The sequence below is a fragment of the Mus caroli genome, chromosome 3 (assembly GCF_900094665.2).
Source record: "Mus caroli chromosome 3, CAROLI_EIJ_v1.1, whole genome shotgun sequence".
NCBI classification, from domain to species: Eukaryota; Metazoa; Chordata; class Mammalia; order Rodentia; family Muridae; genus Mus; species Mus caroli.
Genome location: NC_034572.1, coordinates 58930146 through 58946617, shown reverse-complemented (window position 1 = coordinate 58946617; position 16472 = coordinate 58930146). Strand labels below are relative to the sequence as shown.

At 40.2% G+C, this 16472-nt stretch overlaps 1 protein-coding gene across 4 annotated transcripts in view; it reads right to left on the bottom strand.

The window, feature by feature from the left end:
• The window catches only part of Kcnab1 (potassium voltage-gated channel subfamily A member regulatory beta subunit 1), a 420837-nt gene that overhangs the window by 72458 nt on the left and 331907 nt on the right, over window positions 1–16472 (bottom strand). For all 4 annotated transcript variants that reach the window (XM_021157435.2, XM_021157436.2, XM_021157441.2 and 1 more), the window contains exons 5-7: window positions 15828–15872; window positions 13276–13320; window positions 11324–11367 (exon numbers count right to left, since the gene is read on the bottom strand). In XM_021157435.2, the coding sequence (XP_021013094.1) occupies window positions 11324–11367; window positions 13276–13320; window positions 15828–15872 (134 nt within the window). The remainder of the gene's footprint in view (window positions 1–11323; window positions 11368–13275; window positions 13321–15827; window positions 15873–16472) is intronic.

The window sequence follows — 16472 nt, the reverse complement described above, 5'->3', positions numbered from 1 at the left end:
ATCAGAAGATGGCCTAGTCGGCCATCACTGGAAAGAGAGGCCCATTAGTTGTGCAAACTTTATATGCCTCAGCACAGGGGAAACGACAGGGCCAAGAAGTGGGAGTGGGTGGGTGGGGGAGTGGGTGGGGGAGCGTGTGGGGAACTTTTGGGATAGCATTGGAAATGTAAATGAAATAAATACAAAAAAAAAGAAATAGGCAATAGAAAATGATGAAATGAAACATTAGAAATTAAAATATATGAGAGAATACAGTGCATTATTGAGGTTTTCTTTATTTTTAATATTTATGATCAAAATTAAATTGTTATATTTTCAAAATAACTTGTACTAAATAATCTTTGTATATTTAATATTAAGTACAAAGAGAAAACCTACCGTTACACCATAACAAAAAATAAAGAATCCCCAGGAGTGGTGGCGCACCCCTATAATCCTAGCACTTGGGAGGCAGAGGCAGGCCGATTTTTGAGTTTGAGGCCAGCCTGGTCTACAGAGTGAGTTCAAGGACAGCCAGGACTACACAAGAGAAACCCTGTCTCAAAACAAACAAACAAACAAACAAACAAACAAAACAACCAAAAGAAAAAAGAATCAGACAACACTACTAGAAAAACTCACAACCAAAAACACTGAGAGAGGAAGAAATGAGGAGCTAAAACAATATAGAAAACAGGTAACATCATAAAAAACAATATAACACCCATCATGATGGGTGAGTCCTTACCCATCAATAACTATTTTAAATATAGCTGGATGGAATTCTGCAATACAGATATACATAATGAAGAAAAGTATCTGCCCAATATACATCTGACTGAGGACTGATATCAAGAACATTGAAGAGACTCAGTAGCAAATCATTATCTACCACCACTGTAATCATCTTTGTCATGATTCAATTATGTAATGGCAAATAGGCTGAAATATATATTGCCTCAAATAAATGAAAAAGTGTGATTATCTATCTATCTATCTATCTTATAAGGTCATGCATATTATATTCAGCCACTAGAACATTATATCCTATCATTTATGACAACATATATGGAAAGGAAAACATTATACTTTTTTAATTTTAATTTTTTATTAGATATTTTCTTTATTTACATTTCAAATGTTTTCCCCTTTCTTAGTTTCCCCTCTGAAAATCCCCTATCCCCTTCTCCCCTTCCCCTGCTCCCCAACCCACCCACTCCTGCTTCCTGTCCCTAGCATTCTTATAATGGGGCATCAAGCCTTCACAGGACCAAGGGCCTCTTCTCCCATTGATGACTGACTAGGCCGTCCTCTGCTACATATGCAGCTGGAGCCATGAGTCCCACCATGTGGCAAAACATTATTCTAAGTAAAATAAAACATATAAGAAAACAAATGCCAAGTGGTCTCACTTATATGCAGAGTTTTAAAATGTTATGCTGGGGGCTAGAGAGATGCTCAGTAGTAGGAGCAGAGGGTCCTCTCTAAGTTTGGTTACTAATGATGTGTTTATAAAAAGGTAAAGAGAGGGGATATGTTTGGTGGAGGTGTAGTCAGGTATGGGGGAAGCATCCCTTCCCCCTGAGGGACCAGCCACATGATGGTATAGTATAGAATAGAGGTTATTCAGGGCATGGGGAGGGGAGTCAAGAGGGTAGTAGAGACAGAGAAAGGGAGAGAGAGAGAGAGAGAGAGAGAGAGAGAGAGAGAGAGAGAGAGAGAGAGAGAAAGAGAAAGAGGCAGAGACAGAGGGACACAGAGAGAGGGACAGACAGACAGAGACAGACAGACAGACAGAGACAGAGAGAGACAGAGAGAGTAGAGTAGTAGAGGCTGTCCATGAATACATGGAGGGAGGGGGGAAGGGAGCAGGAAGGCAAGAGCAGGAGAGAGAGAGGGAGAGAGAGGGGAGGGGGCAGACAGCCCCTTTTATAATGAGTCGGGCATACCTGGCTGTTGCCAGGTAACTGTGGGGCAGAGATTAGACAAAATGCTAACACCTAGCACCCATATAGTTTGTGACTGTCTGTAACTGGGCTTCCAGGAGGATCTGATGGCTCTGGTCTCCTTGGACATTACAGGGACCTGGTGCATACACATACATGCAGGCAAAACCCTCATGCACACAAAATAAAAATAAATTTAAAAAAGAGTAGAATAAATGGCCTTCAGATGCTGAATGTGGGAAGTACTGAGGAATGGGAGGTGGGGAAACATTGGTCAAAGATGTTAAGCTAAATATGTAGAGGGACTGCTGCTATACAGTAGGGTAATGATCAATAACAACAGTATACTGTATATTCCAAGAATGTTAGAATTTGAATGTTTCTAATAAAAGAAATGATAACGATAAAGTTGCTTATCTTGATTTGAATGTTATCTCATGTACGCATGCACAAGATATCTCCCAAATATGTGCAATTTTTAATAAGCATGGACTCTTATGGAAGAATAGGAGGAAGGACTGTAGGCTCTGGAGGGGACAGGAACTCCACAGTAAAACCAACAGTGTCAACTAACCTGGATTTTTGGGTCTGTCAGAGTCTGAATCATCAACCAAAGAACATACACAGGCCGGATCTACGCCTGTCTGCACATATGTAGCAGATGTGCAGCTTGACCTTTGTGTGGGTTCTGAACAACTGGAGTGTGACTATCTGAAAAGCTGTTGCCTGTACATGGGATATGTTCTTCTAGCTGGGTTGTCTTTCTCTCTCAGTGGGAGAGGATGCACCTAGCCTCCAGACTTGAAGTGCCAGGGTGGGGAGACACCCAGGAGCCTCCATGCTCAGAGGGGAAGGGGAGGAGGGATGGAGGGAAAGATGACCTGGAGGAGGGCAGTGAACAAGTTAAAAAAAAAAAAAAACAACAAAAAACAAGAATCAGGAAAATACATCGAATGCAATGATGTGTTGGTCGGTCCCAGGAACCGTTAAATCATATCAAAGACTGACTTTACTTTGATGGAGGAGACCTCAGGCCTCTCACAAGATGACTAGCACCCTCAGAGGGAACTTGGGCAGCCCAGTAATGACCTTCCCTGGTGACACTGTGGCAATAGCTGGAAGCCAAGTTTAAAATAAAAAGGCAGCTTCTCTTCAAGGTTCTTTGTTCTTCTCTGTAGAAGTTAGGGGCAAATAGGCTGCCTCCACTCCATTTAATAAATGTAATATAAATAGGAGAGCAAATAAAGGCTGTTCTCAGCACTAAGTCTATCAAAGTTTAGAAAGCCCAAAAGATGTGCAGCCAAACTAAATCCTTTTAAAGATCCTTCCTTTTTCCTTTTATGACACCGGGTCTTGAACCTAGGGCTCTGTGGTTTTTAGGCAAACAGTCTGCATCCAAGCTACATCTCCAGGCATCTTTATACTTTTCTTTTTTCTTTTTCATTATTAGACAAGATTCCCAGGCTGACCTTGGATTTGAAGTCGTCCTCTGTTAGCCCCAGGGTTGCTGGGATTGCATGCCTGTACCAATGGGTCTGGCTTTGTTTTTCTTTTAAGGATGTAAGGTCTAGTGTAATAGAAATAGTGAAACTCAGGAGATCTGAAAGCAATGGCTATGTTTCAGTCCTAAACGTTGGTCAGAAAAATTTAATTAATTTCACTAATATTAATACTTCCCCCAAATAGACTGTATTATATATAGTATTATGCAACCAAAAGGAGGGCAGCTTCAGGGAACTGTTTCATCTCAGTCCCGGGAGGCACAGCAGGTCCTTATCTGCCTCTTTAATCCCTAGGAAGACTGGAGGTTTTCTCCTTTTATTATAAGCATAAAATTAATTGCCTGGTAAATGAGGCTCTTATAAATTTAAATTTGGCTCATTTAAATTTGATTTTAAAACTAGTTTATTGGATAGTCACAATTTTCTGACAGAAAAATGGAATGCTGGAATTGAGCCCGGGAAATATTTTCTATTCAAGAAAGGATGGCCTGTAGTGGTTCTTGTTAAAAGCTTTGATGAGGAGATAAGGGTAGACAGGTGTTAGGTGGCCAAATAACTCTTCCTAAACTGGGTGATGCTCATGGTTGGGATAGCACCAGCTTACTCAAGAAATAAGTTCACCTTAAAAAGTACTATGATATGAACCACTCTGGGGGGAAATTGTATGTAGACAGGACATAGGACACAGACAACCAGACAAATATTAAGGTTTGGAAGCATTCTTGGTGATTAAACAAAATACCTTTTGTGACTTAATTTTGCAACCTGCACTTGTGCTAACAAATTTGCTATCTTTAGAACTACTATGGCAGAGAATGTTGTCTAAGGTGTTGGACAAAAATATGTGTAATTACACAGTTGTAGTCATGTCAGAGGAGAGAAGTAAAGCCAAAATGCCCCAAATTCCCTTGGTTGAAGAGAAACCGAGGTATTTCTTTGGCCCATGCCTATGTTCATACCCAGCCCTGGAAACAAGTGTCCTCCTTTCTGAGAATGTCCCTCATCTACTAGGTCTCATTAGTGTAGGCAAAGAGGAGTGTAGGAGGAGAAGTGTGAGTAATTTGGCACCACTGCAACTCATTTATCATTTCATGTGACAAATCTCAATTTGTCCCCAAAGTGTGCCAGATCCTAGGACCATAATGATATATATATAGATACAGTCTTCAACCTCAACGATAAACCATGTACATTGAGGGCATCTAAAGGCCTGAGTTCTTTGTAAATCCATAATGCTCATCTGTAACAATGGCGTGACAGGTCCATCTCCCTGTATTTGGTGAATATTAGGTCATTCTTGGCCTCTCTATTATTTCTCTGGAAGCTCTGTGTTTGTGGCAACTTTTCAAAAGTCCACAGGATAACAAAATTCGTATTTTCAAACGACTACAAGAAAACAGATCTAAGTCTATTTTTCCTTTTGATTTTGATATGAGGCCCCCAACATATACACAGCAGAGGACTTCTGAGTCTTGACTTAGTGAGAGAAGATGCACCTAGCCATCAAGAGGCTTGAGGGCCCAGGGAGTGGGGAGGTCTGGTGGGGTGGGAGTGGGAGGTTTGGGGGTGGGGGCATCCTCTTAGAGATAGCTGGGGGTGGGGAAGAGGAGGTATGGGATGTGGAACAGTCACAGGAGAGACCAGGAAGGGATAAAGACTGGACTGTAAGAAAGGCTTAAAGAATACAAAATAAATAGGTAAATAAATAAAAAAATAGATTCTGATATTGTTAAGATTTTCTTTCTTTTCTTTAAAAGATGTATTTGTTTATGGATTTGGATATTATGTTTGCATACCAGAAGAGGGCTTCAGATTGCATGAGTCTAGAATTATAAAGTCACTTTCTGAGTGCCAGGAATTGAACTCAGGAAGAGCAGCCAGTGCTTTTAACCATTGACCCATTCTCTCTAGCCCTTTATTGTCTATTGTTTTCTTTCTTTCTTTCTTTCTTTCTTTCTTTCTTTCTTTCTTTCTTTCTTTCTTTCTTTCTTTCTTTCTTTTTTTAGATAGGGTTTCTCTGTGTAGCTCTGTCTGCCTTAGAACTTGCTTTGTAGACTAGATTAGCCTTGAACTCAGAGACATGCCTTCCTCTACCTCCCCAGTGCTAGGAACAAAGATATGCACTACCTTGCCCAGCTTAGAACTAATATTTTTGCACAGCTTTCTAAAATAATAAGTTTCCTGCAAACTTTGAACAGACAGGCATGGTTACATGGGCAGCACTTGTTCAGGGTTGTAGCTTTAACCATATATCAACAGGTAATTAGTGTATTGAGTCTGCAAGAGCTCTAACTAAGCTGTTTGAATAAATTTACCTATCATGTTCTTGCTTTTCTATGTAGCTTCAAAAAATATTGTTTTAAGTAATGTCTGATTTTCCTACATAGCTTCCAGTTTCTTTTCTGTAGTAGTTCTGTCAGTCACCCACTTCTTTTATTAAAGGAACCTAGTCTATTCAGTTTGCATGTAGCTTTATATTCCATTGTGAAACATGGTTGTCATGAGTGGACATAACTGTTCATGAACATGATGTATGCGAAAGGAACACTGTGATGATTCACTTTGCTCAGAAAATCTATTCTTTCATTGAGAAATCACTGATGATCATTCTTTTAAAGGAGGACTTTGAGTTTTAATATTAGTCCCTAACTAAAAAGTTTCAAGCTGACATTTTGCCACTTATTTTCACTTCTGAGCTGACAGCAATGGCTTGTGTCTGTAAAATCTTAAGAGAAATGTACTTATTCTGACAATGAGGCTGTGGTGGTTTGAATAAGAATGTCCCCATAGGCTCATCTATTTTAATGGTCACCAGAGAATGGTCACCAGAGAGTGGCGCTATTTGAAAAGATTAGGAGGCATGGCCTTGATGGAGGAAGTGTGTCACTGTGAGGAGAGGGAGTGGTAGCAGTCCCAAAATGGCACCCGGGACTGCAGCTAAGTCTTATGACTTGCACCTGACTTCCTCATACCTGAAAATAAGCCACGACCATCGTGAGAGCTGCACAGGTGCACCATGATGCTGGCGGTGTAAACAAGTCCATATTTGGTGGAGACGCCCCCCTGCCGCCATGATTGGCTGAAGCTGCGTGCCTGGTGAGTGGATGGGGGCTGAGAGTATATAAGAGTGAGAGGCGGTTGGGGGATGGGGGGGGGGAAGAAAAAGATGAAGGAAGAGAGATAAAGACTGAAGCTTGCCGAATAAACTGCTGTTAGAACTGGTGATCCTGTCGTTCTTGCTGGTCGAGAGCAGACGCGACATGTCACGGGGGATGGGCTTTCAGGTTTCAAAATTCCACCTCTCTCTCTGTCTCTCTCTGCCTCTCTCTCTGTCTCTCTCTCTCTCTCTTTCCGTACTGCCTGCAGATCTGGATGTAGAACTCGCAGCTATTTCTCTAGCACCATGTCTGCCTGCATGCTGCCATGTTTTCTGGCCTAATAATAATTCATTAAACCTCTCAAACTGAAAGCATGCCCCAATTAAAAGCTTATTTTATGTGCATAGGTGATTTGCCTGCATATATGTCTATGTGGGAGTGCTGAGTCCTCTGGAACTGGAGTTAACAGACAGTTGTGAGCTGCCATGTGGATGCTGAGAATTGAACTCTGGTCCTCTGAAAGAACTCTTAACTGCTGAGTCATCTCTCCAGCCCCCAAATGCTTATTTTTATAAGAGTGACCTTGGTCATGATGTCTTTTCACAGCAATAGAACATGACTAAGACAGTGATTTATCAAACTATTCTAATTCCTTTATGTTAGGCACTCAATCTGTCAGATTCTTAAAGCACAGTTTGTATCTTGGTAAAATGGTTGTGGAATAGCTCAATGAATATAGAGGATTGTAGAGCCCCAAAGACCTTGGGACTCAAAAGGGATATAATAAACCTCTTAGCAAAATGTCTTCTTTCTTCTTGTAAAGATAAGGAGGAAATCATACTAACTGGGGCTATGCTGAAGACTTTGACTCATAGAGAAGGCTTTTCATACATTAAAAAAAAAAACCTATATTATACACAAGCCAAACTCATTTATACTCTATAAAATAACTCAGGTGTCCAAGGTCAGCCAACTTTATCTTATTTTCTAATCTTGCTCCTTGGATTTAATGTGCATATGAATCACCAATGTTTAATAAGGCCACCTTTCTCAAAGGGAATATACCAATGAAATCCAAGTATAATTATGTGTATACTTCTTCAAACTGTATTTTTGGCTTAAGAATCTCATGGCGCTCCTCCTCTGCAGAATTCATTTAATTCTCTAATTTCAGTTTGCATACAAATGTCCTATGGGGTTAACTCCTACTTATTAGCCCTTGTCTTTGGCTGAAACTACAAACTTCAAAGAAGCACCAATAATAACATAACAAGTGGTCTCAGTCTCGAAACTGAATGCTTATGTTCAAGTCTGAATCTGGGTCAGCGTCGAGTTTTGTTGAACTTGTTACCATCCTATGAGAATACCTTAACTAAAAAAATAGAAATTTCAGGTATTCCTATTAAGTTAAATGAGACCTAAAGAAAAGTTACCGAAAAAGAATTCTGAAATCAAACACACATACACTGTGAATCTTAAGACAATGGAGATTCAAAAAAATGTTTCTCCATCTCTTTCTCTCTCTCTCTCTCTGCATTGATTTTGTGAACCATTTTCTGAATCTCTTTTCCTGACCAATTAGATTAAAAAGAAAACAAATTTTTGACTACCACACTGCCCTGTTTGGCCAGCTGGTCTTTCTGGGTTGTTGGGTAGATGGCACATGCTCTGGTGATGGTAGAGAGGAATGGTGGCTGCTAGGAGGGCAGACTGGACTTGATGTCAGCACCCAGTTGCATAGTAAATCTTAGCAGGACTTGTGTTTGGAGGAAAAAGCTGGAAGTTTTCCCTAGGGTAGGGGTGGCATTCATCATGGCAGCCTCATACGCCACGAGCTCAAGACAGTGTCCTCCATAAAGCAGCTGTGCTCATAACACAAGATCATGACAAAATGACACTTGGTGTTCATTATGTGTTGGACATTATGCTTCACATGAATTATTGAATTCTTCTCCCCAGGTTGTAATCCTATAATGTAGGAATATTTGGAATCTATGTTATACTCAAAACAAAACAAAACACCAAAAAAAAAAAAAAAGAAAGAAACAAACCCAGAGGTTTAAGTAACTTGTAGGTTATTCAGCTCATAAGTAATAAGTAGTAGGCATTTGAATGTTGGTCTCTAAGCTCATGTACACAGAAATAAACACCAAAAATTGAGAAATACAAACCTCAGATAAACACTTTATAACACTGAAAACACTTTATAAACACTGAAATGATACAATAAACATTATGGTTAAAAGTATGTGTATATGTAAGGGAGGGGGGGAGAGAGAGGATTGCTTTCAGAAGCCTCCTTTTAAAATTAAAATTAAGTAATTGAGAGTTTGTGTGGTGTTAGCAGGTAAAGGCTCCTGCTGCCAAGACTATAGTCCAAGTTTGCTTATTGGGACCACCATCATGGAAGGATAGAACTCCTACAAATTGTACTCTGATTGTATTATGTACTCTACATTAGAGCCCTGGCACCTCACTCCTCCCTGTATCCAATAAAATAGAATAAAATGTAATAAAAATAGAAATTAATTAATTGAATATCAGAACTTTTTCTACTAGGAGTGCAATTGGGTGTTTCAGGATGGACTTCCTCTCCACCCCACCTGGGGCATAGAGAGTAAAAAAGAGCATGCTGCCGCCGCCGTCTCCAAAGAGCCCCTGAAATCGACACTACCAAACCAAACAACTATGTATGTTTGTCGTGTACACACACACACACACACACAATGATGTATATACTATAAAAACACAAAAGCTAATTCTCAGGGGGGAAAAAGCATAAAATTACAAAAAGAAGTTTGGATTCACTAATAAGTAAATAAATAAAACCACTTCATTTGACATGTTTTCTTATAAGAAAATAATTGTTGAAATGCACTTTATTCTTTGACTTAAAACTGCTCCTAGAGTCTACCCTATTTACAGAAAGATGATCATTTACATAATTCGTTCTTATAGTAAAATGTGTGTAAAATATATTTTAGTTGAGGAAAAAAGTCTGGGTTAATATCTACAACTTGATTCTACTATTTTATATTTTCATATTCATATATATATATAAATATAAAATGTGTTTTAATCAAATCTCCCTTCCAATCTCTTCCCCCAATTCTTTCCCTTTCCCCTTTCAACTTCATGTGTTCTCTTTTAAAACCCATGAAATTCATTTAATGTTATCTGAATATGCTTGGGTCTACAATCATCTCTTGGAGCATGGGTAGCCTTTCCTTTAAAACTAACTCTTCTGACCCTTGCAGTCATCAATTGAAAAGCAGGTCTTGAGCAGATAGTCATAGCCACTGGGAGTTCATGTGTGCAAAGTGTGAAACTGGAACAGTGTAGTAGGAGTTAAAAATCATCTCACAGTAAATGTCCAGCAGATATTTCACTGCAGATGTTTACTACTTCTGGCTCTTAAAATCTTTCCACCCTCTCTTCCTCAAGAGATCCCCAAGTCTTGGGAGGAGTGACTACGATATTGATTTAGAGTTGAGCACACCATTGTCCCTTATTCTTTGCATGCTAACCAGGTGTAGATCTCTGTATTAATTACCTTTGAAAACTGGTGAGTGTTGAGAGATATGCCCAACTACGTGGGTGTGCAGTCAGCCAGATGAGCAAGCTAGTGCAGGACACATAGCAGATTGTTAAAATGGAGGAGGGAATGAAACGGACTGTGCAGTGGTAGTGGTGGTGTCTTAGTTAGGGTTTTACTGCTGTGAATAGACACCATGACTGAGACAATGCTTATAAAAACATTTAGTTGGAGCTGGATTATAGGTTCAGAGATTCAGCCCAGTATCATCAAGGTGGGAGAATGACAGTGTTTAGGCAGGCATGGTGCAAATAAAGCTGAGAGTCTTCATCTTCATCCGAAGGCTGCTATGAGGAGACTGACCTCTAAACAGCTAGGGTGAGGGTTCTATAGCCCACACCCATAATGACACACTTACTCCAACAAGGCCACACCTACTCAAGTAGGGCCACACCTTCTAATAGTGCCACTTCCTGGGTCAAGCATATACAAACCATCACAGGTGGTGATGGCTTTATTTTTTAAGTTTTGATAATGTTGAGATTTCATGAATGGAATTATTTACAAAGAAGGAGAAATTCTATGCCTTAATAATTAATCATAAATATAAAGATATAAAAACCTTGGAGCCTCTCTCTCTCCCTCTCCCTCCCTCTCTCCCTCCCTTCCTTCCTCCCTCCCTCCTCCTCTGTGTGTGTGTGTGTGTGTTACTAGGATTGAACCCAAGCCTTGAATCTGCTAGGCATGCACCCTAACTCTGAACTACATACCCATCCTTTCTTGTCCTTGTTGGGTGCTAATTCTTCGTGCATCTCTATGCTCCTTGAGCTCCACCCCAGGAAGAAAGTTGATTACTGGTTGCTTTTTTCATAAATGACGTTTTCCTTCCCATATTTTATTTCTTCTCTCAAATATTATATCCTGGCAGCAGTTTTCTCCCTCTCCCCTTCCTCCAGTCTCTTCCCCCCTTCCCCTCAGAAAAGAGCATCCCTCTTAGGGACATTAACCAAACACTGTATAACAAGCTACAATAAGACTAGGCACACACCATCACATCAACTTGACAAGGAGGAAAAAGGTCCTACCATAGGCAAAAGAGTCAGGGACAGCCCTGGCTCCCACTATTAGGATTCCCATAAGAACATCAAGCTATTCATCCATAAATATATGCAGAGGACCTATGTGTTTTGAACCTATTTTACTAATACCTTGCTTGAAACAGGATCCTATAAACTGAAATAAAATGGAAACAGTAGCACTCACCTTCAATGATGTGCTTTCTTGACAGTCCCCTTTCTGTCTCAGCTCTGCAACAAAACAGAACCAGGTGACTGATTCAGGAATACTGTTTTATTTTCTAAAAATTGTTTCAAAACACAGAATAATAACAATTCTTACTTCTTATACATTGCTAAGTTTTTACTATATTTTTTAGCAACTTCTGCACCACTGGCTGCAGAAGAGAGAAAGCTGGTGGGCAATACCCCACATGTAGATACCTAAGAGATGTGGTCAGCATATTGATATTATTCAGCTCTAGGCTTAGCTACCAACCAGCCATTGTATACACTTTCATTAGAGAACTCAATACACAGCTTAGTCTTCTAGCCTTGTCCCTAACCACTCTAGAGAAGAAAAACACTCCAGGCACAAGTTAATAGGTGTACTCTATGGTGGCCACAACAGTGATAGTAAATTTTTGCATAAGGCAAATTTGAAGGCAACTTTTGATTTTGAAAATAATTTAACAATGATTACAAAGAAAAAGATGCAACAAAATTTTCTTAAACTAGCATCCAAGGAGACAGGACAAACCCTTGATGAAAGAACTTCTATCACTCCATAAAAACCCTGAAGTGTGGACAAATAGAAAGGATGTGATGGTTGAGTTATAAAGTACCAATGAAGCCTTCCTTCTCTATGAGTCCTTTGGACAGCCTCTCCTATAAAAATGTAAGCTACAATCCCCCTTTTAATATATCCATTCTGAGTCTTTTACAAGTACCCCAGTCATATTGTATGACTGTTGCATGGTGGCTCTTGTATCTGGTCTCATTTCTTAATTATTTGTACCCTCAAGGCAAGGTATTAGGTACCATTGCAAACCGAGGAACCAAGGACACCATGAGTCAAATTACAGAAACCAGATGCCTGCATTTCTTATAGGTTCAATATTATCTAAAAAGAAGACAATATGACTAAAGATCTAAATTTTATCTTAGTTCTTCATATTATTAGCAAGCTCAAGGATCGTAGCAGTATGGGCACATGTGTATACACATGCATTGTGATGGGACTCTTCCTGAAGAACTACCCTGGGCCTCCTATTTTAAAAGACAAACTTAGGGTAACAACAATGAAAAGAAATAGCACAGACTAAATCAAACAAATATTCACAAACCCTTCTCCAACACTATTTATTTCAGGGTGGTAAATGAGGTTTTGCATGTTCCTGGTTTGTTGTTATTGTTAAGATCCCAGTATCTCTGAGATTTCTTCAAGAAGCACTGAGCCTACCATTGCTCTGGTATAAGGACTAGCTTGTTGTTGCCAGTTCCCTGCTTCTTGCTGAATAATGTAAACAACCAGTTCAAGCACGAACAGGCTGGTTCATAGAAGCCAGCTCAGCCTGTGGATTTGTTCTGCATCAAGCGACACACAGAGGCTGCTCTTTCATTGTCCTGCTGCTGAGTGACACGGGCATAGCATCTGCTATTCCCCAATGAGACAGTCTTTTTGATCAGTTCTCTCAGAACCCTCTGCAGCAATGATCAGAGACTTGAACACCGAGGCAGACAAGGTATTTTTATCTTTGTGTTCTGTGGAAATCTTTGAGTTTTGGCAGATTTGAGGAGATTTTCTTTCATGATGCTTTATTTTCTTTTCCCGAATTTTGAACTTTCTTTTGGAAATGGTTCTAAGTTAGAAACTGACAAATCTACACGAATCATTTAGTAACAAGGGGCCACCTGCCATGTACTAAATTTCTTTGGGAATACTCTACTAAAATGTAGCCCTAAGATAATTACTATTTCTTTAGCATTAGAAAAAAAAAAACAGAGGCCAATCAATTTTAATGAGTTAACTGTGAAGTAGTTGCTAAAAAACAATCAACAAAACAAACAAACAACAACAAAAACCAAAGGAAAAAAAGCAGGAATTGACAGTCATTTCCTATCTCACAGAAAATAAAAAATGAAAGGTATTTAACTTACTTTCCACCCCAGTAGAGTTTGGTTGTGATGACCAAGCTGGACCTCCTGTACATCAAATAGACACAGAAAAATAGTGAATAATTTGTGGGGTTTTGATGGACCGAATCATGTTATGATTATAGCACCAGAAGGATTTGTGACAGCACCTTACATTAACAAGAAGACAGAGATGGAGTTCTAAATTCATAGTACCAAAATGTAAGAACAAGGGAAACTGGAAAATAGTGGCTTGAAGTCAGACACTAGAGAAGGGACTGAAGGAACTAAGTTTTGTAGGAGACCCTGAAGGAGGAGGGCTGCCCAGCCTGCTGGTAAATGGTGTTGCAATGTGTACTGAGTGGGAGGTGATCTTGGAGGTCAGAAATGGTGCCTGCGAGAACATAGATGACTTACAGGATGAGTTGCTTTGGTAGCTCAAAAGAGCAGCCGCTAATTAACACTTATTTAGAACCTGGCAGAATGTTGATTGCCTGTGAACCTTTCCTGGGAGGAAGCCTCTTCTCTGCCAAGGACCATGGGCCCAAGTGGCTCTGGGTTACAATCTTATGCAATCATCACATTCACAGGCAGTGAGAAGTGACTGACTGCATGGAAATGTGAATGATGAGATAAAGCCTCATAGTCAGTAAATGTTAAAATCCTTTACCAAAGGTCCTATCATGTTCCCTTGAAGGAATGGAATGTGGAAATCATGCCTGCAAACTTGTTATCCTCTCAAAAGCCCCACTCCCGGGCAGCAAGGGCAGAAAATGCAGCTTCTCTTGTTGTGATCATGAGGAGCTGTTCTTCCAGAACTCCAGGAGAGTAATTTAAACTTGTGAGGCAGAGAGAGCTCAGTACACTTCGATTTAGAATAAAATCTTTTGATATTCAAAATTTAGGATTATTTGAAATACCAGGCATGTATAACGCTGTCGCCTGCAGAGGATGTGAGTCCTCAAAGCTATAGGGGCATACACTAACTATACAGGTATAGTTAATGGTGACCAGTGGGGAATGATGGGTACAGTTCTGACAACTTGGTGGCCAAGTGAAAAGTTTATTGAAAATGTCAGCAACCCCACCCTACCGACTCCCTGAAAAGCAATTTGAGTTACAGATATGGAAGGCCCTGACCATCTCCAAAAGGGCTGTGTACTTTTCAGATTAGCACATGAACTAATGGTATCTATGGTGATAACAATCTGCAAAGGGGAGCCAGGTCTCCTTTAGCAAGCATTTTGTGCCTTCCAAAATATATCTAAAACAGCATAAAATATGAACTTGAACTCTTTTGGTTATCAGAGCAAATATTATGCTAAAGCTGTACATTCTATCCCAACATTGCAGTTAGACTCTATACCAAACTGCCTGCCCCAGAGGGTGTGCACATTAGCATCTATGTGCAAGTAGCAAGCAACTATTCTGGGTGGGGACTGAAATGTGAATGTTACACAGTAAGATGAAGTCTCCCAGTGGCTTTGCTTTCCTCTCACTTGGTCAGCATGGCACCCCAGCAGCCATTTTACAGTTAGGGAAATTGAGGCTCAGGGAAGTGAAATTACATTCTCTGGACAATACAGTTAGCAAGTGACAGCTCGAGGACCAGAAACCAAGCCAGCTAGTTGAACCACTTTTATAAGCTCAATGTCAGGATTGCATGGTTTATCTTCTCTTCTCACCAGTTTCCTCCTGGAGGCAATGTGAACCATATAAACTTTTCATAGCACAGTACTAGCTTGAGCTGTTATGTGCTAGGCTGAAAGGTGGCTGGTGAAATATTCATAGTAGTCTGTTTCCCACAAGGTATGTATGATGGGTTCTGCAATTAAGGAGGATGGGTCAATGCTTGCTAAGGGAAAACCACTGCTTCTCCTTATTCAGGCAAGGGGCAGTCTTCATCTAGATGTGGACCTTACTCTGCTGTGTTGCATGACAGCCCCCAAACGCCACACAATCTTCACGACCACTTGCTTTGGGTACAGAGTTGGAGGAAGGGATGGGTGAGCACATTCCTTGAGTTTCTTGAAATCCTCAAGGATAGCAGATACTTTTCTGAACACTCAGAAGTCAGAGTGCCTAGCATTCAGGACAGATGTGGTCAACTGTATCCAGATGAGAAAGCTCTAGGCAATTATGCCACGGGCTTTTTGTTTCATCTTTGTACAGAGAGTTGTTAGTAAAATGAGTGGTGAACATAAATCTATGTGTCTAGATAGTTTCCTGTAGCTTGCTTTCTTCACTAATTACACATACAGTTAAAACTATGAAAATGTCATGTCTGTTATGTACAAATAATCTCATGAACAGCTCCTTTTTCTATACTCAACCACAACGTGATTCCCTGTAGTCAATGGCAATGTATATTTCGAAGTACAAATAATGACCTCTATGGCACTTATTTCCAAACTATTATAGATTATTTCTTTACCAAGTGTTGACTGTTTTTTGGACAGCCTTTTGTTCTAGTACCATGTGATTTAAATTTTATTTTATTTTATTTTATTTTTGCTTTTCTGGTATAGATCAGTAAGACTTTAAAGGCAAACTAGCAGTTATGGTAGATGTGGTACCTCCAGCCTTTCTTCTTGATGATGCTTCCCAGAATCACCTCAGCCCTGAAGGGGAAAATAGACAATGTCTTAGGATGCAGTGTCTCAGAAAAGCAAGAGTCAACCCAACACCAGAGCCATCCCATTTTTGAACTCTCAGTGCCTACAGATCCCCAAAATAGAAGCACACTCAGCTGGTAGCACAGTCTCCACTGTTTCTGCTGGTGCCCGCAGAATCCTGCTCCCAGGCATCCCAGAAGCACCTGCCAAATGCTGGCACTGGCAGGAGACCTCCTGTGGTCCTGACATAAGAAACAGAGGAGTCATCTGGCAGCTTGGTCCCTCATAAAAATATCCCACTTGGTGGTGTTCAATGAGAGTCAGCACCACCTATTTCCATCTATTGTGCTGGAACAATTCAGTTGTGCCCAGAGGCTTCCGACTGTTTTAACAGAAAATACTAGTTTCCCAGTTGATCTTGGAAGAGAAGAAAGAATCTACATGTGTATTCAGATATCCCTAAGTTCAGTGTTGCAGTTATTGTGGTCCAGAAGAGAATGTCCTAGGACTGAGTAATGTTTGTCATAGGACTAAGGTATAGGGAGACACTACAAAATACCTTTCCTGTTCCTAAGGCTGGGTTGTGGAAAGGTGCACTGAAGACAT